The 23,639-nt window shown below is 45.2% G+C and overlaps 1 protein-coding gene across 3 annotated transcripts; it reads left to right on the plus strand.

The window, feature by feature from the left end:
- Positions 1–942: 942 nt before the first annotated feature.
- FBXO21 (F-box protein 21) lies at positions 943–21,238 on the plus strand. Of its 3 annotated transcripts, XM_075516186.1 has the most exons (12): positions 943–1,190; positions 4,027–4,162; positions 5,997–6,091; positions 8,168–8,289; positions 10,115–10,261; positions 11,132–11,265; positions 11,513–11,649; positions 12,475–12,651; positions 13,441–13,573; positions 16,214–16,404; positions 17,422–17,579; positions 20,587–21,238. In XM_075516186.1, exons 1-12 carry the CDS (start codon positions 949–951, stop codon positions 20,763–20,765), a joined length of 1,851 nt encoding a protein of 616 aa, XP_075372301.1. In that variant the 5' UTR covers positions 943–948; the 3' UTR covers positions 20,766–21,238. The 3 variants fall into 3 exon arrangements, with proteins under 3 accessions (XP_075372301.1, XP_075372303.1, XP_075372302.1); XM_075516188.1 differs by lacking the exon at positions 17,422–17,579 and having other exon boundaries at positions 20,587–20,749; XM_075516187.1 differs by lacking the exons at positions 17,422–17,579; positions 20,587–21,238 and adding an exon at positions 16,628–17,382.
- Positions 21,239–23,639: the final 2,401 nt, after the last annotated feature.

Below are 23,639 nucleotides of genomic sequence, written 5' to 3' on the forward strand. Positions count from 1 at the left end.
CCTCAGGCACTGCGGTGGTGTTACCTGAGGCATGGCAGTGGTGTGACCTCAGAGACCATCATGGTGTGACCTCAGGCACTGCGGTGGTGTTACCTGAGGCATGGCAGTGGTGTGACCTCAGAGACCATCATGGTGTGACCTCAGGCACTGCGGTGGTGTTACCTGAGGCATGGCAGCAGTGCTACCTCAGACATGGCAGTGGTGTTGCCTCAGACATCGCCATGTTGTTACCCCAGACACAGCAGCAGACACCTTGGTGCCACCTCACACACCATGCTGGTGTTACCTCAGTCCCCACGGTGGTGCTACCGCAGACATGGCGGCAGCATTACCTCAGGTGCTGCTGCAGGCATGGCGGCAGGGTTACCTCAGGTGCTACCACAGCCATGGCGGCAGGGTTACCTCAGGTGCTACCACGGCCATGGCGGCAGGTTACCTCACTCAGCGGTTCCGCTCTGCCCTGCCAGACCGTTAGCCCGGGGCAGACGGGCACAAACCACTTGCATCCACCTGGCTCCCTGCAGCCTCCCCGGGACGCAGCGTCGGCCATGGTCTCTGACTGACTGCCCCGCTCTACCGGGGGCCCGGGGCTGCCGGCGCAGCAGACGGCGTTTTGAGGGACTGGGGGTCCCCAGGCCCGCGTCCCCACCGACCGCGGGGGCTAACGCCTCTCCTCGGGGGATAGGAACTTTGCAGACGCTCCCTAGGCCCCGCCGCTGCCCTTGACCTTGAGAGGCGGCGCGCTCCGCTCTGCGCTTTGCGGGGCGGCGGCACTTGGCAGACGCTCCCTACCGCCGGCAGGGGGAAGGCGCCGCTCCGCTCTGCGCTTTGCGGGGCGGCGGCACTTGGCAGACGCTCCCCGGGCCGTTCCTCCGCCTTCGCTCTGCGCCGGAAGCGGGAGACGCTCCCTAACCCCTCCCGCGGGGGTCGCCCAGGTAAACATCCAAGATGGCGGCGGCGGAGAGCCCGGGCCCGGCGGCGGCGGCGGCGGCGGGGGGGCCGCGGGGCGCGGCGGAGGCCGACGCCGACGGGATGGGCCTGACGGACCTGCCGGGCGAGCTGCTGGAGCTGATCCTCTGCTGCGACGTGCTGGGAGCCGCCGACATCGGGCGGGTGTCGTGCACCTGCCGCCGGCTGCGTGAGGCGTGCCAGCCCCGCGGCAAGGTGTGGCGGGAGCGCTTCCGCCTCAGGTGGGCACCGCCGCCCGGCACGGCACGGCCCGGCACGGCCCGCCCGGGGGCTGCGCTGGCTGGACGCGGCTGGGCGAGGGAGGGCGAGGGCTGCCCGCGCGTCTCCTCAGCCGCCCGGCGGGCCTCGGGGCCGGGCGGGCCCTGTCAGCGCAGGCCGAGCCCCACCGGGAGGGGTTCAGCTGGCACCGGGGACGGTGCCCTCGGTCCCCTTGGCCTGGGAGGGCCTGGGTGCTCCTGAGGTGGTGGAAGTGCACCCCCCACACACACCCGATCCTTGTCTCTCTTCTCTGCCCGGCTCCACAAGGTGCATGCTGAACCCCTCCTGGGTTGGATGAGCCCTGCGGCTTTCTGCTGTGTATCTAACGGGTGAAATGTGAGTGTTCTTCCCGAGCAGACATGGCAGGGAGTGTTGCAAGTCTGCTTCCCCTCCTAAATCCCATGGGGTGGGACCAGGCTGAGCCTGCCGCTCGGAGGGGAGCAGTCCTTGCGGCCCCTGGCTCGGAGGGGAGCAGTCCTTGCGGCCCCTTCCACAGCCAGGCACTTGGATTACCTGCAGTCCCCAGATCCAACCTGGGGTCTGCCAGTGGTATGGACATAGGGCCCCATGCACACCGGGGTTGTCAGTCGGCCGTCCTGGCCCCACTAGCAGCTAGCAGCTTCCAGAACAACTGCCAAGGCTTGTCCTGTTGCAGGACTAATGCTTTACAGCAAAGAGAGGTTTTTATTTGTAGTGCTTTTGGGAGAGCTATTTTCACAGAAACCAAGATCTTTTGGATTGACTTTTGCTGCTTGTGAGTTTAGTTTCCCCCAAAGGCTGTCACAGGGTACCTGACCAGTGCATAGCTGTGTTGTACTAGGTGAAACTGTTAACACTTTAGCTAGCAATAAAGCTATGCTGGTTTCAGCAGTCCTAGAAACACCGCTCCTTCACTGGGGCCGCCAGCCCATCTAGAATAGGGCATGCTCATCTGCTACCTGGTTTTGTCTGTGTTTTGGCACAGGAAAAGTAGCAATATTGCTTTCTCTAATTGCCAGTTGGCTTCTAAAATTTAGCATGGCTCAAATGAGAGGATCATTCTCTCTTCATGGGTGAAAAAGGCTACTGAACAATTACAGCTTCCTCATTTCACCAAGCCATGGCTTGGGATGGCTGGCCAGATACTTTCACCAATTCAGTGGCTCTAATTTCTGAAGCGAACCTGAAAGTTTAAAAACGGTTGAGATCCAACAGCTGCAAGTAATGTGGTAGGTGATTAGCACATGCTGCTGTCCTCCTCTGTCTTTGATAATGGAACTTTTGGCAGGAGTTTGCACATTGACCTGGTTGTCCTGGCTGGATTCCATCGTGAGTAATTGCACTTTATCTTCCTAAAATTTTCAGTATAATTCAACCCAAGAAATTATTCTTTCTCATTCTAAAATAAATGATTGTAATTGTTATTATGGCGTGGCTGCATTTCAGCGGTAGATGACTGGCTAGGGATCCGTCGGGGAGAGGTTGTTATGTAATGCAAAGTTATTTGGTTAGTCTTTGACTTTATTTTGTAACTGCAGCTGCAGTGTAGTTTTATTATTCACTGGTAGTAAAATATCTTCCACGTGTGGACGCACATAACTCTGCATTTTGGTCAGTTGGTAATAATTTTCATACAGAAGTAGTGACTTAAACATTTGGCGTTCTCTCTATTTATAAAGGTAAAAATATATAACATATAAAAGTGTGTGTGTGTGTATATATATATATAAACCTGAAAAGAACCTAAGGCAATCCATGTAGTTGAAGGAAAATGTTTTGTAAAACCCAGTAATAATTAACAGAATTTCAAAATGTGAAATAACACCCCCTGTAAATTACAAGAGGCCTCTCTCCGCTTTCTTTCCCGTGCTGTCCAAAATACTTCCATCTGCGCTGATTATTCTTCGTGTCTTATACACAAATGATCTTTGTATCTTCAGAACAGCCATGGGTATTGCTGCGCTGGCCCGTATTTTATTGCACAGGGCTGCGTTGTGGCAGCACATGCCCACTTTGTTAAAAAAGGTGCTGCTGCTAATAGACCCCAAAACGTTACTGAAGTTAGGTTTTCGGTTGAACCTTGAAACACGTCTTAGTAAGCTGTGGAATGTATTTTAGCTTTTGGACTTTCAGGCTCAATAAAGCAGGTACAGCTTTCTTTTACAAGAAGGGTGTGGGTGTTTTTTTAAATAATTATTTCTTGTATTAAAAATGAACTGCAAAAGCATTTAGCTGTCACAATTTGACTTCAGAATTCTTTGGTTTCCTCCAGTAGGTGTTGCCACCAGCAAGGGCAATAGAGGGAGCTCTGCTTTGTGCATCCTTTTAATTAGACCTACAAGGTAGTAATAAGAACACAGGACAATGAATTCTCATTCTGTTAGACGACAAGTTAGCTTACATGTAATACATCTTCAGAATGGCAAACTTTTTTTTTTATTATAAAACTCTGCATCTCTTCTAATGTGATATGTATGTTATCTTGCAAAGCTCTAGAGGAGATCCCAAAAGTGTTTAGGATATTTAGATGCTGAAATACCTGGAGTATGCACCTTTCGAAGGTTTCCTGTTGGCAGGCTTCAGGAGAGCTTACTTTTAAATAACCATTAATACACAGATGAAATCAGTTGGATTTATGCTTTGATGCTTGAGTCAGTCATTGGATTAATTTATACAATTACATTTAAATTTGGACTGTGTCTTGGCAGTGTCTCAGCTCTTCAAGTCATGTGGTTACAGTAAGAAACATTTTATGCTTCTGGAGGTTCTCAGTGATGTTGAAATGCTAATGAACCTGTTCACTTATGTCTCGTTGTGTAGATGGCCATCGCTGCTGAAATACTATAGCCACACAGACGGTGTTAGCTGGCTTGAAGAATACAAAGCACGGCACAATGCTGGTCTAGAAGCCCAGAGAATTGTAGCTTCATTCTCCAAAAGGTTCTTTTCAGAACATGTAAGTCGTCTTCTCTATGTATGTGCAACAGCCTAGCTACTTGTTTAGTACTTTTTATTAGTTTGTCTTTCCTCTCTCTTCACATCTTTTCAACTATGCAGTCAGAAAATTCATATTTCCTCATTTTGTGTGAAAATGCTCGATCACCAGCCAAAAGGGGAGAGAGAGTTCAAAATCCAAAGGTGCAAACTGCGTAGAGTCCAAAGCGCACTCTGCATATCACATTCAGCTGTTGCCACTGCAGCTTTAAAAGCTCTTTGCTCATTGCTGCGTGTTCAGACCTGGCTCTGGGAACTTCTGAAGGACCGATAGTTTGTTGACACATACCACAGCCTATGAATTTATCTTACTGCAGACCTTGTGCAAGGGTATGTTCTGTGAGTTGTCAGAAGTCATTTGAAAACAGGACCAAGGCACAATAGGTTCGGTGAATTGGAAAGTATATCATTTAAATTCTTTACCCAACCATGACACCAAGATGCTTTTGTGTTCAGTGTGAAAAAGGTGAAAATGTAGTTTCTCAGAGAAGATTTACTCGCATGTGAAACAACAGTTATTTCATTGTCTGTTTGCTTAGTTGATGGCAGTGGGTTTTGGCTAGCTGTACAATTCTGGTCAACCTGAAATTCTGTGAAATAGGCGTAAATGCTGCCCATAACTTCAGCTAATTAAAAAGTTCACACAAGAGCCACTAAACAGCCACCCCTTTGTGTTTCCTTTGCGAATATGTTGTGGTCCAGTAGAGAATTCCCCTAAGATATAGGAGGCCCATGTTGAAATCCTCTTGCCTGATTTTAAACAAGGGTTGGCACGTGGGTTTTCACCCCTGGAGAAGGTGGCCGTGGGGCCAGTAGGGTATTTGGAGTTGCATATCTCTTAGCTCAAAAAGAACAGTTCAAAGCTGTTCTTTTTGAACTGTTCCCTTGTAGTTGCAGCAGATAGACATTTGACCATGGAGAAATGTGTGTCGGCGTTAGCTGGGGGCAGAGGCTGCTGCATCCCTACTGTTTTAATCATGTATACAAAGACTACTGAGACCCCATTCAGCAATACCCAAAGGCCTAATAATTAGGACTGTCTCCTGTGGGGCTAGAAACTGCAGCATGATTCCCTGCTTAGAATTGAGGGGAAGAGACTTTCAACCCAGTTCCACTAGATCCTGCAGAGTGCCTGCTAAGATACAGTACAACAGGAATCGCTTTTTCCTTACTCTATTAGGCCATGTCCTATACTGAAAAGCTTGAAAGCAAAAAGATTTGTTACAGTTCAATCAAAGCTTAAAAAAGAATTCCGAATTCTGGAAGAAAATAACTCTTCTGAATATAGATACATAAGTGATTGTTTCAAAAAATGCTGTTCTGTCAGCAAGCTGGTAACTGGGTTAAGTGCTCATCATTAATCAGATGAGGTTTTTATGCATAAGTTTGAGGCTGAAATGAAGGTTCCTGCTCCTTCCCCCAGGAGCAATCTGCTACACTAGGGAGGATTTGTAGAGGTTCAGTCAACCACAGGCAAGAGTTGATTCCACCTTAAAATTACTTTCAGCTTGGGCCCAGCCTGCATAAGATCTGGTATGCTTGTGCTGGTCCATACACCCTCTGTAGGAGCCCTAAATGCTGTAGCGGTTAACTCAAATTGCTGTAGGGTGCTACTGGGGTTCTCAACAGATCCTTGTAATAAATCGATGGAGTGGAGCCTATGAATACTTGGTGAGCTGGACATTTTTAAGATCTCTAAAGAATAGAACAAAATTGGTTTTGAGACTTCTTATGAAATTATGTTCTTTTGGAAAGAATCTGTTGTGCTCTGCATAATTCATTGACTGGTTTGACAGGTCCCCTGTGATGGATTCAGTGACATTGAGACTCTCGGGTGCCCAAGTCATTTTTTTGAGGATGAGCTGATGTGTATCCTTAACATGGAAGGAAGGTAAGAAGGAGTGAGGGGCTGGAAATGGAAGAGGTTTTTCCCTTTCAGCAGTTAAAGGAGAACAGTACTGTGGTGAATGCCTGACCTCAGCTTCTGTCCTTTTGTCACTCTCGTAAAACAACATCCCCAGGCTTTCCGAGGCTGGGAGGTATTGCTGGGTGTTTAACTTCAGAACAAATTTAATATTCCCAGAAAAAATCATGTAAACTATTCTACAAGAAGGAGGTCCTCTGGCTTTGTGTTGCTGTTAGTTGCTTGATTCCTTGCCAGTTCATGACATCCCTTGGGACGTGTTCCATGTACCCTCTTCTCTGCAGTAGTTTTGGCTTAAGGAGTTGCTATCCTCATGTTCCTTCAGCACCGGAGGGAAGCAGGAATACTCAATGAGGATTGCCACCATGAATCCCTGTATCATGAAACTACAGGGTTGTTTTGTTTTGTTTTTTCTCTTGTTGCTTTTCTTGGCTGTAGTAGGTTGGTACAATTTCTGTCCCCAAATAAGCAACTGAGTTTAATTCAGCCACTGCAAAATTTGCAGTTCTGTAAATGATTCAGACAGGTGAAATGCCAAGCAGGTAAATAAAACTTCTGGTTTGCATCTGCCTGGATATTCTCCTCACCATGGTTAACACTGGGCAAGATGAATAAGTCACTGCTTTACTTGAAGGTTTTTCTGCTGGTGGCGTGTAAACCATGCTGATTTTGCTGTCATATGAACCAGCGATAGATTGCTCTTAATGGAGTCTAATAGCCTTGATTAAAGGGACTGTTAGTAGAGCTTGAAAAAAATATAACTGGAATGGCAATCATCTCATTTTTGCTTTTTCACATCCGTTTTATTACCTCCCCTATTTGAACTGAGACTAAACATCTCTCATTTGACAACTGGTTAGAAAGCTTTTGAGCCTTTGCACTGGCCAAATGCCTCCCCATAAAGCAGGATTGATGCTAATTACACCCTGATTAAGCTGTAGTCATTGCCATTCAGGAGCATTAGGCTAAATTATTTCCCTGGAAGATATCCCAATAAAGCAGTTGTCCCTACTGAGCATCCCAATTTATTGGAAGAGGATAAAGGGTTATGAGGTTTGATTGTTCTCCTCTCCAGTAGGATGGAGAAGGCTGATTTGACCTGCAATCTGGAGGAGAGGAAATGTAAGCAGGGAAAGAGGTGTTTTTCTGAAGAAGGACACTGGACTTGTTTTAAACACATGGCAAAGGCAGAGCCTGGGAATCAGTAAAATTCTCCCTTTGGGTTTTTTTGGGGCCAGGGCTTTGTGCCATTCGTAACTATTTGGTGTAAAAGTGCTCAGTGAGGCACTGGGTAACCCATTGCTAAAGGCCAGGGCTTGCTTAGATGCATGTGATTTGAATGCCTCTGAGTTGGTCTGTCATATTTCAGGTGACCTCTTTAAACCTGACCTGGATAGTAACCAGCTCTCTATTGCTTCTTCTTGGGCACTCTGCCTTCGCTTGTTAATTTAGAAAGTGAAGGGGCTTTACTATAAAAGCTGTGAGGTTTTGGATTGTGTGATCTACAGACCAATTGTTGATCTGTTCCTGCCTTTTCAGAGCAACAGAGGTATTTTTCCTCTGGGGATTTTTTTTTTCTTCTGAATACTATTGGACCTGCATTTGTGTCCCTCATCAATTTCTTTTTAATGGTGAGAGGATACTGTAAGTTTGATTCTGGAGGGATCCAGCCAGACAGAGGGTAATGTTTTACGAATAAAATACAGGATTGTAATCGCATATTCCTGAGCTACTTTAATTAGGATCTGTGTTGTTTCCCATGATACTGTATCTTCTCAAAATTATATGTTGGTGATAGGATAAAAATTGGAGATGATAGGAGCAATGCTTTGCAAGTGTCTTATGTTGTGGTTTTTTGATGATGAATTTCCTCTTAACATTGACCTTTTTGGTTGACTCTTTGGTGATAGTGGTGTTGTCAGACTTGTTTAGAAAAGCAATAGTCTAAATTGTAAACCTGTATTCACTGGAAAAGTTAAATCAAATGTTCACCCTTAAAGTGCTTGTTTAGGGCAATACTACTTTTTGTATTTAAATATGCAGGAAAGGTCTCACCTGGAAGTACTATGCAAAGAAAATTCTATACTTCCTACGGCAACAGAATATATTAAAAAATCTGAAGGAGTATCTTCAACGCCCGACTGATCGGCAGTCATTTTTGGAGGGTAAGTCTTCGACAGAAATCCCATGTGGAGCACCTAATGACAGCTTTCCATCATTGTTGTTTTACTTGGAAAAAGCCTTCCTTGCTTATATTTCAGCTAGCCCTTGGACAACAACTCAGAATTAAGTTTGGATTTTTGATGTACCTGAAATCCTTAAAATCTTGCAGTAGTTGCATAGTGTTGCATCAGAATGTCAGGTTTACATTAGTTTCTGTCAGTGCTGAATGCTTGAATAATTGCCCATGGACAGATGAGCTGAAAAGCAATGGAGAAAATGTTAAAACACTTGGATTTGAATCTTGAACAATGTATTGAGGAAATCAGCAGTAGCTCAGCATCCTAATTAGCTGACATTGCAGAAGCGCTTTAACTGTGGCCCATGGGCTGAATGCGGCCTAACAGACCAACTGATCTGATTTCGAGTCAGCTCCCTACTGTCTCCTTTCCCAAGAGCTTCTCGGATAAGGGCAAGGAGCAAGCTGCAGGCAGGGGGAATTGTTGCAGCTCATAGCCTGTGTGCTGTGGCTTTCTCTCGAGAGCTGTCTGACTGCTGGACCGTTGGAGCTGTGCAGTGTAGAGCCGGGGAATGGAGAGAAGTCCAGTCACATGGTGGGAAGGCGCATGCACCTGGTATGAAGAAAGAAAAGGCTTTTCTTTCTGCAATTCACGTCCTCAGTCTGATGGATTATTCTCTTCTTCAAGCTTCCTATGGAGAAGATAGTCTTCCGAACGGATTGAAAGCTGCCAGTATCTATAGAAGAGTCTCTTACTCTTGGTATATACCTCAAAAATGTCATACGAAAGAGTCTCTAACACCAAAGCTGGTTCTTGTTAGTGGCAATAGGCTTTGAAGAAGGGACTGTGTTAGGGCAAGAAGGGAAGGCGAAAAGTGGCTTTTTCTGGAAACAACAGAGACAGTTAATTATGTGACTAAATCATGTGGGTCACAAATATATGCATTTGTGTGCCATGCATGTACTATTAGAGCACCAACAGGTAGTCTTTTGTGAAGTTTCACCTGGTCAGCATGGGGAGCACTTTGGGGGGGAGAGGAAAGAAGACATGGCTTGGGGCCTGCTGAAATCCTTGAATACAGGCCTGTCATGGATGTGCTAATGAAGCAATGTAGGAAGCTGGAAGAGTTATGATCCATGCAAAATTCTTGCAGGTGAATACAGTTGATTGCAAAGGTTGAACAATATGGAGGCTTTTGAAAGAGCAGTGGTGACAAGATGACAAGGAGAAGATTCTGAGAAAGGGCTGGTGTTTTTCCTGCAGAAGTTTGACAGAAGAGGCTTGAGCAGAAGGCAAATGAAAATCTGTTCTGTTATAGTGGGTTTCTGACATGAAGATGGAGAGCAGGCATGGAAGAGAAAAATGAATGTAGCAGAAGAGGGAACGATGAGCAAGAATGATAGCTATGGAGGATGTGGCAGGAAGAAATCAGAACTAAAGCAGAAGTGAAACTGAGATTGTTTCAGGCTCTGAATAAAAAACATTGTTTGGGATGATTCTAGGAGATTCAATGTGACCGGAGAGTTGGCTGGTTAAGCCTGGTCTAGCAGCATACCTGCTCAGTGTACAAATCTATTGCTTTCCCTTTCAAGACGGTGGAGAGGGGAATACCGAACTTAATTGGTATTTATCATGTCAGCTTATTCTTTGCATTTTATGTGATAAATCCAATATATATGACCGCAAATTTTAAAAGGAAAGCTCTTGTGCTCTGCTGCAATTGCTTGCTGCATGCCTGGAATTTGGAGTAGGTAAAACTAAGCAAAGAAAAAACTGAAGTACTGTTTCTTATATAGTTTGTTTTTTCCAGGTGCTGTTTTAATTGATCAATACTGTAACCCGCTGTCAGACATCTGCTTAAAAAGTGTCCAGGCACAGGTGGATGATATCACAGATAAAGTGCGCAAAGTCCTGCGGACGAAAAATCCAAGGCACCCCAGCTTGGCTTCCAAGGCAGGTACTGTACAGAAACATATGCTTTGCTGCAGAGCATTTCTGCAAGCCTAGATACAGGCAGACAAGGTGAAACAGCTGTTGAATTATCGTAGCTTAAAGAGCTGTTGTCCTTTATCCCCTGGCAAGCATATTCTGACATTTGCTTAAACCATCATTCAGGAAACAGCTGTTTGTTCAGCCACAGGGACTCAATAGCCCAGGGTTGTCAGTCCATCTGATACTGTCTACGCAAAAAGAACTGGGAGGGGAATTCTTCTTTTTCCTTTTTTTTTCCCATTTGTTCCTGGAGTCTTAAGTAGTCCTGATATCTGTAGCAGAGCTGTGGGACAGGGGATCAACCTCTTTTCCTCTGCAAGTCTCAGAAAGTCAGCAGCAATAGAAAAGGTACGTGCTTTAACATCTCCAAAAGTCAGGCAGCATCTTGCTCCTTGTTTTTTATAAGTGCTGTGTAAGGTTTGCTGTCTTTCAAAGAGAGAATGAGTGGTCTGCCTGCATCTGTATATCTGGAGTGGCCAAGCTGGGACTCTCAAGCAGTGAAACCACACTTCCCGTGCCCGGGCAGTGTGACACGTCCATCTGCAGTGCTGTGCTGGCACAGGTTGGTTAGGGTCCAGTCCTCCAGCTGCAGAAGGAAGCAAGGCATCACTGTTGCACAGCTGAGGTGCAGGGCAATCTGCTGAGCCAGGCCACATTATGAGCGGAGCGCTAGGCCACTGCCATGGTCAACTCTAGCCAGTCTCTTGACTATCTGAGTTGAGATGAATCTCTTGTCTTCTTAGTCCATTTGAAGAGTTTTGGTATAAGGTTCATTACATAAAGGTGTTAAGTACACTTGTTTTCTCAGTCTTTATTTCATTGCCTGTGTTTTTAGGAGAGGTCCTGATTCCAGAAGTGGAGCTTCAGCGGCAGGTACTTGATGCTATGAATTGTGTCCTATATGAGCAGTTAAAATACAAAGGAAACGAGCTGGATTACTATAACTCCCTGAATTCATACATTCACCAGGTACGTGTATGTTAGGCAAAAAGTAGGAGGCTGCAAGGCTTGAGACATTCTATTTGTGGTGTTTATTTGTCTGAACGTAGTCAGGCAAATAATTCTTTCCAAAGAACAACTTGCTCTAAAGTCAATATGATGTCATCTTTTAGTGCATATTCTGTCAAGTTGGTGTATTTTCATTTGTGAAATCAAACCTTGGGGGTTTGTGTTTTCTTAGTATCCCACATGTTTTTGTCACGTTTTTATCCCCCAGGTTTTGATCCGCAGGACAGGAATTCCCATCAGTTTGTCTGTGCTTTATTTAACAATTGCCAGGCAGCTAGGAGTCAAGCTTGAACCAGTCAACTTCCCTAGCCATTTTCTGCTGCGATGGTGTCAAGGAAAAGAAGGGTAAGTGATCTGCTGAATTTTGAAGCTGTGTCCACAGTAATAAAAGCCACAAAGCATTTACAGCTGCAGACCTATGCCAAAATGTTTAATTATTTTTCATCCGTAATTACAACCTATATGGAGGAAAAGATCAGATCTCTAACGAGTTTTCCCAGAGTTCAGATCTGCTGTTGATGAATGGTTACAGATTTCCTGAGTGTGAAATAATAGCCACCATGAGGTAATGTTTCTCTTATTTAAGAAAATTATGAAAAACTGAAAAGAAGAAAAAACGTGCTGATTTCACATAACCTTTCATACAGAACAGTTGCTAGAGACCTTTGCTGCTGTTCTGCGCACTCATTTAATTCTCTGAGTCAGTGCAGGATACATCTTTGACCAGATCGTGATCAATTTACAGAAATCTGTATTTTGTGAATGACATCAGCAGTCCAATTCAGAGCAATGGTTTTGTCTGTATATACCCCTTTTAGCACTAGGCTTCAGATGCCATATGTGTGGGCTATGTTACACTTTCCAGTGCAGTGCCATAATATAATCTAGCGATAGATACAGCAAACCTGAAAATATCTGAAGGAAAGAGCTGGCATGATGGATTAAAAATGTCCCCTTAGTTTCTCTGTCTTCTCCCATATATGTTTATCTGAAGAAGCAGCTAGGAGGAGAGAGAAGGTAGCAGGTAATCTCTTTTTAGGAGGGAGCTGAGGTATGAATGACACTTCTTTTAAAACAAGCTTGAAAGTGCTGAGGGAAGAACAGAAATAGGTAATCTTGCTTTACCATGAGACCCATCATCACAACTTAGTTTCCTTGTTGTTTCATTAGAAGCACAGATATTTTTGACTACACCTACATTGACGCCTTTGGGAAGGGGAAGCAGCTGACGGTGAAGGAGTGCGAATACCTTATTGGCCACCATGTGACAGAGGAGTTCTATGGAGTGGTGACTTCAAAAGAGGTCCTGCAGCGTATGGTGGGAAATCTCTTAAACCTTGGCAAGCGGTGAGTTGAGGATCATCTGGCCTATAAGGCCTGTGGAAAAAAGGGCCCAGAGTATACTGTATGCATATCCAATACTGCTTCTTCACAGTATTTGAATGAGTGCTTTAAAAAGGTGTCAGTCACCCCAGGGGATCTTGAAAATTCTGTATGTCACATTGCATTGTCTGGTTGCTTTTAATCACCTGCAGCAGTGTTGTGTGGAAACAAGAATATTTAATAAAACTAGTTCCCCTCCAGAAAATGGACAGATGATTTTTTTTAGTTTGTGAAAAGCTGATAGGGACTGTCCACCGTTCCCTTAAGAGCAGAGACCTCCGTTATGATCTGGTAAGCACAACCACACATGCTCAAATGAGCAGTTTCAAAGGTACTGTTGGTTTGTAAAAGATCTGGTTTTATTTTCAAATGCCCCTGATAATCACTTTCCCAAGTAGCCATAGACAGAAATCACATAGTGAAAGGATTGCTTTAGGTGTAATTAAGCTGGGGGAACAAAAGCAGATTACAAAAGGAAATTACTTGGAGAGTGAATTCTCAATGTAGGATTATTTGACCAAGTAGAATACCAGTGAAGTGGGAGGGTAGAGTCCAATCATCAGTCGTGTAGCATTTTTCCTTCTGAGCAGGCTGTTGGATGTCATGAGCGACAGTCAGTGCCGGAGTCACTCGTATTCAATGAGCATGCCTGTACCTGTAGCGTCATTTTTGGTGACTATCCCTGTACATCGGAGTACTGGGGATAGGGGTTGAAGAGCTAGCCTTACAATTGAGTTTCTTTTTTGCTGGCAGAGAAAGCACTGATCAGTCTTACCAACTCTTGAGAGACTCGTTGGATCTATACCTGGCCATGTATCCGGACAATGTGCAGCATCTAATGCTCCAGGCTAGGTTATACTTCCACCTGGGAATCTGGCCAGAAAAGGTACCTCGCCACTCGGTCGTATGTTTTCTGATAGGCTAAGCGCTATTAACACTAGTCTATTGATTTTTGGACTACATCAGCTTGCATTACAGCCTGCCACAAGTTGTTTCTGTAATAAATGCAATTGAACGAGTTATCACATTTCAGAGAATCAATTTCTACTATATGAAGCAGGGAAAAGAGGATGATTCTTGCTTGCTTGCCCTAGAGAAGGCTTGTGAGCAGCCTCGAGTCTGAGTCATAATTTATGACTTACTGCCCAAGTCTGACAGCTTATCTTGCAACCAGTACTGTGGACTTCTAGCTGTAAGTTATAAGAGCGTTCTGTTTAGCTTGTGCCTAGATTGCAGTAGTTGTGGTAAAACTCTTGCTGGACTCATGTAAAAGGAGCAATTACCTTATCAGAAAACTTCTAGGAAGTTATCTTTTATAAATACGACCAAAGCTGTTCTCTGAAACCTTAGCCACACAATCAGTGGCTCTTGTGAAAAAGCAACTTAATATTCCTGTCCTTGGGATTCTTTTTTAATATCACCTTTAGCGTAGCAACTTGAGTCCTGCTATCTTGTGAATGTGCCGAGAAGGTGCCGAGACTTACAAGTTGTCTAAGTTGTCTAGACCATCCATGTCTTTCACTGAATCAGGGGAAGGCACAGGGAAGAAGCATGTAACTCAAAAAGTATTATTTCTTTAGTGTGTCACTACAGCGAAGAGGTGTTCCCTAGTCAAAATTTCCTGTACTACTTTAGTAAAGCTCACACGCTTGGGCAACACCTGTGCCATTTCCAAATGTGAGGTTTGGGTGAGGGGGCAGAAGTATTGACTGGACAGCTGAGAAGAAAACAAAGCCCTTTCCACCAAATTAACTGAAGCATAGGACTGCTGGAGAAGCTGCCTTCCTTTTGAAGAACAAACTGTGCTAAGCTTGCCATTCCTTTCTTATGGCAGCAAGTTTTAGGGTCACCACTGAAAAAAACAGCGCAAACTAAGAAATTGTGTATGGGGGGGACTCACTGAGCTGAAATGGCAACCATATGTAAATAGGGGACAGCTAAGTGAAACACCGAAAGATCTTCCCTCCCCTTTCTGGCACTCAGCAATGTGTTTGTAAAGCACCAAGGCTTTACATACTTGCATTTTGTTGCCCCTCAGAACAAATAATACAACCCCATGGCTGAGTTTCACATGTAGTTTCTCTGCACTACGTTGCCAGATGCAATGAAAATGTGCAAATTTAGACTCTTCAGTATTGCATCCTCATATGCATCCAGTCGTTCCAGGCTATCGGGTAGGATTGTAGCTAGCCAGAGAGAATGCTCTATGTCTGACAGAACAGAAGATACCAGGTTTAATAGAGGTCTGCCAGATTTATGGGAAGTGGTACAAAATCTTAAAAGTCAAGCAGAGCTACACAGAATGTTGTCCTAAATGTTTGCAAATAACAGTAAATGAAATTGCCAAGAATCTCTGGCAGCTATGGTCGCTGTGCTAGGCCTTCCCCTTTCTGTAGGATTCTTTAGGATTTTCACGTCCTTCTTAAGATGGCAGCCTGAGAATTAAGGTGGCCAAGAAGCCTGAGCTGTGTTTCTTCTTCTCATATCTAATTACTCACCTGTTCTTTTTCTGAATTTATTTTCTTCACCTCTTGGCTGATGTTCATGCTCAATAAGCTGAGATTTCTATTCCTCTTCTGCTGCTCTGGCATTCTTAGAGTGATCAAAACTTCCAGTGTGTGATCAAGGAGACAGTCCTTTTGCCAGGTGCTAAAGTGTGTCAGATTTTGGAACTGTGGCAGCACTTGAGGTATTTCATGTTGGGGTGGATGTATCTGTCTTTCCCCAACCTGTTTAGACAACAGTTTTGTTAAGAGCAAGGGGGGGGGGGGGCGGGGGGGGACACACGACTAAAACTTGCATTGCCTGCCTCTAACAAACTTTGCAGCAGATGCTCTGATAGTGTGCCAGAGGGTGTTGGTAGGCTGATATTCTGGATCTACAGGGTTTGCTGCTTTGAGAGCACTTTTAAAGTTAATGTTGTTTAGTCATCCTGAGACAAGCAGGTTCTCTGTCTCTTGTTCGCTAATACATGGTACAGCATCATAGAGGTTATTTGCATTTCCTTCTGTGCTGCCCTATTTTTCCTCTGCCAGGCTCCCACAGACATGCTGAGGAACTCTTTTAAACTAAAATGTTTGTTCTCAAGTACAGTAGAAGTCATCTGGAATCACTTCACAGCAGCAGTTTGGGAGACTAGCAACAGTATTCTCTTAACCTTTCAGAAACCTTGAAACGGTCTCGTCAATGCCCTGTGGTCGCAAAATGTGATGCGATTAGCTTGTATGACTTAGTTTTAAGGAGTTACTGTGCTCAGCATGCCCTTCCTTGGAAGGAAGGAGCTTTACAAATAGAAAAGCAGAGGACTTTTTGCAATTTCTGCAGGCTAAGCAAGTGTGAAGAACTCCTTGTGAGTGTGTAGCTAGAGCAAAGGTTCTCAGTCCTGTGTGGAAAACTCATGTGGCGGACCTTTAGGCCTGGGCACTTAGACCCAGCTAACTTGAGAAATATATCTATATGTATTTGTAAGTGTTGGACTGCTGTAGAGAATTGTTCTGAATCTGTCTTTTTGTTTTGGTTGCTGAAGGTTCTGGACATCTTGCAGCATATTCAGGCTTTGGACCCATCCCAGCATGGGGCCGTCGGGTACTTAGTTCAACATACCCTAGAGCATATTGAGCGCCGGAAGGAGGAGGTGGGACCTGAGGTGAAGCACCGTTCAGATGAGAAGCACAAAGAGGTCTGCTTTTCGATCGGGCTGATTATGAAACACAAGAGGTGAGCTCTTCAAAACCTTCCCCACATTAGCAGGCTGTACTGTAACAACGAGCGCAGAAGTGTTTGTTCTGACAGTAATGAGACGTGGTTTTATCTGCCAAGGAGGTACCTGGAATGGAAAATGCCAGGCACGTGCATCTATGCCATGTACCTTGTAGAAAAATTGGAGCAGCTCTGTCTGTCCTTTGAGAGAGCGAGTGTATTCACTGCTGTTTGTTTGCAGAGAGAAGTTTGTGAGGTGACTTCTCTGAGTCATCATATATCAGACAGCTAAAATTTCCACAGCCTAGAGCTCTCGAAGAAACATCAATAATCAGTTAACGAGGGACCATGGAACAGAATCGACTTCAAAAGATTGTAAGATTCCTAAGACAGCTTATGAATCTTTCCCTGTGCTATTATTATCCCCTCTCCTGCATTGCACAGAGGCTTTGTGTTCCTGTCTGTACTGCTCTGCCAGAATGACGTGCTAGCACTGTGTTGCTTCAACCACTCCTCCAACTCAACAAGACATCTGGAGCATGTTTTAAGGGCATCAACAGTGACAGTTATGATACCTTGCGATTAATTGCATAAATAATCTGAAAATAATGATGGCTTTGTTTCTGGGAGTTCAGTACTGGGATTACCACATCTATGTAGTGGGCACAGAAGTAATTGCAGCACACAGTAGGATGGTTGATTCTCTCCCTATTTCTCGTTTCCTGTTCTCCCAGTTGCTGACTTCCAGTCTCTTTCCCATTTTCATTTCTTGCTTACATTTGGTTTTCCTTTGTCCTCAGCTATTTGTTCCTGTCTATTTATCCAGTCACTCCTCGTCATTTCCCCCCACTTCAAAACACACACATGTACACACACAATATTTTTGAATTGATTTTTTTTTTTCCCCCCCCTCTTGTCCTCTCCTCCTTGTGCCAACTCACAGGAGGCTCCTATCCTGTTTGTGCTGTATTAGTCTTGACGAAAAAGAGCTGGTTCTGGAGTTTTCAGTCTTTGGTGTGCAATTTTTTTAATTAGATATGGCTATAACTGCGTGATTTATGGCTGGGATCCTGCCTGCATGATGGGGCATGAATGGATCCGGAATATGAACGTCCACAGCCTTCCACATGGCCCCCACCAGCCTTTCTACAATGTGCTAGTGGAAGACGGCTCTTGCAGATACGCTGCTCAAGGTGAGCAGGAGTCTCCTGTGTTTCCTGTCTGTTTAGAAGTACATAAGGAGAAAGGGATGCTTAAGTGATTAACTCTTTTAAGTAGGAAACACAAACTGTTAAGGTTGAGGTAGGAAGGAAAATGATCTTGAATTCATGGCCTGTGTTGTTTGCTCTCCATGAAATCAGTACTGCTACGAAAGAACGTTAAGGACCACTCTGCTCTAATCTCCTTTTGCCTTAGAAATGTGTTTTGGACACGATTGGTTTTGTGGGGTAAAGCATGATGGTTGCTTTTAGAAGAGGTAATTCAGCTTTTACTGGAGTCTGAAGTTCTGTCAGCAGCTCTCGTTCTTTGAAATTATAGCTGTGCTTTGGGCAGGACCTCAAAATAGGATGTAGTGAGAGAGCACACAAACTTTGCTTGTCAGGGCATGGTTCTGAGCAGCTTTCATCAAGAGACCGTATGTGCCAAGATCCCGGAGAACACGGGTAGCATGGCTTTTAGTGCCACCTCTGATAAGAATGGGACAAAAATCAATGTCTCTTCTAAACCTCCTTGCATTTGTGAAATCTCTATCACCCATTCTTCATGAGACATACCATAAGAGAGGAAATTCTTGTCTGATGGTCAGAATATGAGGCTAGGATACAAGAAATGTTGACCTGAAATGTTCAAAAGGGGAAAAAAACCCTGTACATATATGTCTGTAACTCTGTACATTGTAAACAGAGTGTTCCTTTGTCTCACGTTTGTTCTTCTCCCGGTGATACGGAGGCATCCCATCCAGCTGGCAGGGCAGCTGCACAGCCTGATTGTATTTTGCTAAGACAAGATGTGGAAGCTGCTGGAGGGGAAATGCTGAACAAAATGCGGTTCAGCTCTTTCACTAGGGGGTGCTCCCTAGCACGTTCTGGTCCCATACATGTGAGCAAGAGGTGGTTTTACAGGAGGGGACACTCCTACCCTTGTAGGTTTAAAGTGCAGGTGTTTCTCACTGTCCTGAGGGTTACTTTGTATTCAGTAGTCCAAAAAGATGAAGTGGGGACAGGGAATATTGCAGCTCAGCCTTATGGCTCATGTTAGGCAGTACTTGGCCTCTCAAGAGTCTTAAAAAACGAAAATTCTTGTGTGCTGTGAGTTAATATTAAAATATGCATCTCAGGGAAAACTAATCAGATGATTGTCCACAGTGCTTCTGGGGCTGAGTCATCTCTTACATCTTTTGTCTAATTGTTTATAAACAAGTATGATGCTGGCTGGTTCCAGAGCATAGAGTATTTTAGCCAAGCTGTAGGTTGATACTGTCATCTCTGTGGCATCCAAGTGTTTTGATATTGCTAGGGAAAACTGAAGGGTTTGTCCTTGCTTGCTGAAATCTTGCTGCCTGACTATTGAGTATCCCCTCTAAAATACATCCTCAGATCATTTGGGAAGGGAGTATTTCATAACTTACTGACCTGACTTTGGGGAGGGGATGATAGTTTTTTACTGAAAGAATCTTAAACAAATCTACATACAGAGTTTTATCTAACCAGCTCAGAAATAACACCAAGCTTATTAGGGGTAATTGTACCTCAGTTTGAGTCCTTCCTGTAAATTTGTAGGTTGAGCTGTAGCTAATTCCAAAACACCTGTTTCATAAGGTGAGGTTGGTATCTACATGTCCGCTCTTGTCTTTCTTTCGTTTGCTTTGTGGCAGCACAGGCCAGATATCTGTAGTTCAAAAAACTTCTAGTCAGCATGTTTCTCAGGCTCCCCACCTAGTGCCAAACTTCTTGTGTCAATCTCTTCCTCCCTGCCAGCTTCTGTTTCATCACCGTGTTTTTCCCTTTGTACACAGCTCGCTGCTCAGCCATGCTTCTGCAGAGCATATTGGAGTGTAAATTGTTTTCCGCAGTGGTGCAGTATACAGAAAAGGTACTTTGCAAGCCTGTAGGACTGCACCAGCCCACTGAGGTGTAGAATGCTCTTGTGCTTTCGGCTGCACACACTGACATACAGTAGCTTCAAAGAGCCTGTATGGATTAATATGACTTGTATGTGCTCTCTGTAGTGAACTGAATAGTTTTGGAGACAGCTGAATTATTCCTGAACGATGTTCTCTGCATCCCATCTTGTTCCCACCCTGCCTTGCAGATAAGTCAGACTTTGGAACTTAGGCAGCTTTTGTTTCTACCTGTATATCTGGCACTGTGCTGGAAAAAATGACATCATTTGGGGACTGCTGCGGGGCACCTGTGCATGTGATTTACTGCTGGGCTGCCCCCAGTCACACTGCTTTATACAAATACTGCGGGAGCAAAGGGGCCCTCAGCTTGGGTCACCTTTGCTTTTTAATGCCAGTGCTCCTGTGTTGTTTAACTGTGGTGCTTAATCAGGTTATCTTTTAGTACAAAGGAGGAAATGGGGTGCTCTGGGAAAGAATCAGCATGCTCTTCTTGAGGACTTCCTCTTAATTTTGGGAAGTTTGGATTTAGATAAGTTAATTTTGCTGTGTGAGACATCCTTGAAAACCAGGCTGTGACTTGACATGGTTGAAACACAGGCTGCTGACTTAGAGCGAGAAAGCACTTGGCTCCTCTGCGAGGACAGCCTTGTGCAGTCTGCTCCACCTTGGAGCATTTGAGAAGGGTCTCTCCTGGAAACTGATCTGCCATGGGACTTGAGCGATCAGAGCTCAGTGCTGCAGCTCCTCTGTGCGCTTACAACCAAGACCTGTGACCGCAGAAGGGGAGCAGGTCAGCATCCTGCTACTCTAACCTAATGTCAGACAACGTGGTCCCAGGCATAAAACAGTTTTCATGCCGCTAGGAAATGGGGTCAGCATCTCTTAGGAGATGAGGCTCTGTGAGCAATCGTGCTGGCATACTCTGTGCATATTTTCCTGGATTAGGGTTTTTTTTCTTTAAAGCATCAGGAGGTGGTATTTCTAGAGACAGAAACAAGACTTGAGAGGTGCAGGATTTATTGCCTTGTAGCGGGCCATTTCATGTGGTGATAACTGATTCTTTCCTTTCCTAACAGAGAACCTGGAATATAACACTGAGCCTCGGGAGATCCCTCACCCTGACATTGGCCGCTATTTTTCGGAGTTTACCGGCATTCACTACCTAGCAAATACCGAGTTAGAAATTCGCTACCCGGAAGATTTGGAGCTCACACGTGCCACAGTTCAGAAGATCTACAGTTCAGGCAAGGAATGAGTGCAAAAGGCATCATGAGGACAGAAGCAGCTGCAGTGTAGCTTTACCCTCTTTGCAAAACTTGCCTGGAAGGCAAGTTTGGTGACAATCCTTTGGCTTAATGCATTGAAAACTGCATTGAACTTTGTAAATGGTGCTATAGCATCTTTCCGTTGCCTGCCTGCCCGTTCTGGCCCAAAGGCACAGGAACACATTGGTAGTTGAGGCCAAGCGTAAGGATCTTGCAGGGACAGTTGTGCTAGGAAGCGCGTTGTCCTTTGGAAGGATTTGCGCATACTACTCGTTCTGTGATTGTCTTGCCTAGAAGGTCGACGCAGTGAGATCCCTGGTGTGGAATATGGAAGAACCTCCTCTTCCAGAAAAAGAAGTTGCTTGTCCTTACAGTGTTGTGGGGTTTTTTTGTTTGGTTGTGGTTTTTTTTTTTTTAATGTATATCTCATGCAGGTGATAGTTTTTAAAGTCTCTTAACGTTTCACTGTTGTCTTCTCCAGTCTGAATTTTTGGTCAGATTTTGCTTCACCTCTGTGGTCTGATTGTTGACAGAGCTACCATTCCAATTCTGAATATCCTTACGGGCCTGGGAAAGAGCCCCAGCAACAAAAACAGAAGCAGCTAGGCTTCTGAGGGTGGCAAGCGCAGTGGTAATGCTGAGGTCCAGTTGGCCACCTTGCTGATGATACAGACTCTCCTAATGCAGAAGATGAGCTTCTAGACCTTTTTCATGCCTGCTAAACACACCCAGTCTATGTTCTTACCTTGTTTTTTGGTCCGTTCATTGTGCATTCCGAGGCAGGATCTGCAGCACAGCCATGAGTCCTCCCAGGACGATTTTGAACCTTGTGGCACTGTTTCATGGAAGTCTTGAGGTCGGTGCCAGAATGACTTTGATGTATGGGGAGCTTTCACTCACTGCCGTCTCCAATCTATAGGTATTTATGCAATACAGTGGGATCGTGACTGGAAACTGGCCAACCCTGAAGTCAGCCAAACCATATATGGAAGAGAGATGTTAGTTCCTACAGCTTGAGGCCTTCTTCCTTTTTGCCAAAAGAGAATGGATTTTGGGTGAGCGCATACTCCGCTGCCCAGAAGGGAAGAGCTTTAGCAGCTCAAGGCACAGGAATTTCAACATGACACTCTAAGCCCAGACAGAACCACTGCAGAAGAGGTTTTCCTCTGGGTTCGGGTGTTACGGGGTGCAGTGACACCGTGTTTGTGCATATACAGAGCCTGCATATCCTTGTGGTTTCTGAAGCAACGTCTATAGACTAGCTGTGGCTAGTGCCTCCTGTCGCTGTCCAGTTGCAATACAGTAGTTATGTCAGAGATGAGAATTAGGTACTGTGCCCTGTAGAGTTAGGTGGATGCTCTTAGTCTATTGTAGCAATTCAGGTATCACCACGTGAAATCACACAGCCCTTCTCTTAAAAGAATGCTTGAACTGCATGCCGTCCTATTGAAATATTGAGCACTGATTAAATATGAGAAATAAATACTGAAAGCCCAGCACTTTTGCCAGCGGAGTGGTGGTGGTCTGCAGGAATCTTGGTGCTTTAGGAAGAGCAGCCCTGTGTGGTTAGTGCTGTGAGGAATGGTGAAGGTGCTGTACTCCAAGTAGAACTGTGTCTTTAAAGAAGTCTGTACTGAAATTAACTCGGAGGGAGGGAAGGAGGAAGGGACTGAAGAATTTCTACAGAAGCAGAATGGATCCAACTGAAAGCAGGGTAGGGAATCATTAGGCAAAATCTTAAAATCCATCTCTTGTTTTTGAGGGTTGGAGTAGACCTCAACCCTCCAACCCTCTTTGAGGGTTGAAAGCAGATCCCAGAAGATTCCTAGCAGGGATACAAGGTTGGGAATGGGCCTGTAGAGTCACAAGGTTGATTGATGCTGGTAGCTGAGAACAGGCGTGCAGGAGCAGGGCTTGGGCTGCCCATTCCCAGCCTCAGCTTTGATGAGGCTAGCTCTGCGACAGCATAAATATCAGTGAGTTTCCTGGGGCTTTGTGCTCCCCTCTGCCAAACGGGCAGTCTGTTGATACCTTGCCCCTCTCAAGTGCATCAAGAGAATTGCCGCATACTGAGCTCGTAGGAATCCTCAGCAAGAGGTGCTGCCAAAATGCCAGGTAGAATCGTGCCATAAAAAAGCCACAGGAGTCAACAGAAGCTGCCCAAAGTTTCTCTGAAAACTGGTGCTGGCCAATGCATATCTAACCCACTTGAAAACATGCTGTGTGCTTTAAGACGGGGGTCCCAGAGTAGCCGGCAGAGCCCATTATACCCGTGTTTCTGGGGCCACCCTGTGTTTATACTCGGAAGAGTCTGGACAAGGAGGAAGCGTGGGAGCTGCTCTTCATGCAGTTCATGCACACTTCCCCCACCCACAGACTCTTAACCGCTTCCTTTTTTGCATGGGGTGCAAAAGAGGAGTGTTCCTATGCAATAGGGGACAGACGTACTGCAAGTGACTTGTGTACACAAGGCAACCCAGCCAGCCCTGTAACTAAAACATCTCATCCCTTCAGCAAACGTTTTGTAGAGAAACTGTGTCCTCGGACAGGTCTACCTGTCTGCCTTGCTGTGCAGACCGTGTCAGTGCACGGTTATGTGGGTGTTTGTGTTGTCCAGGAGCGCCGACACAGCCTTGTGCGTGCCAAATTCGGAAGAGGCTAGAGGCATTTCGATAGGCACCACACAACATCAGCACAAGGTCCAAGTCTGATTTTGGGACTTCAGACAAAACCAAAGGAAATGGTGTGTAAAGGCTCCTGCTTTTTATCCTGTTTGGTTAGGCATGCCCGTTGCCTCGTTCTGTCTTCCTGCTGCTGCCTGGGTAGGCTGTGTTGCATGCCGTGGGTTGAGTCGTTGGTCTTAG

The sequence above is a fragment of the Mycteria americana genome, chromosome 13 (genome assembly GCF_035582795.1).
Source record: "Mycteria americana isolate JAX WOST 10 ecotype Jacksonville Zoo and Gardens chromosome 13, USCA_MyAme_1.0, whole genome shotgun sequence".
In the NCBI taxonomy this organism is placed as follows: Eukaryota; Metazoa; Chordata; class Aves; order Ciconiiformes; family Ciconiidae; genus Mycteria; species Mycteria americana.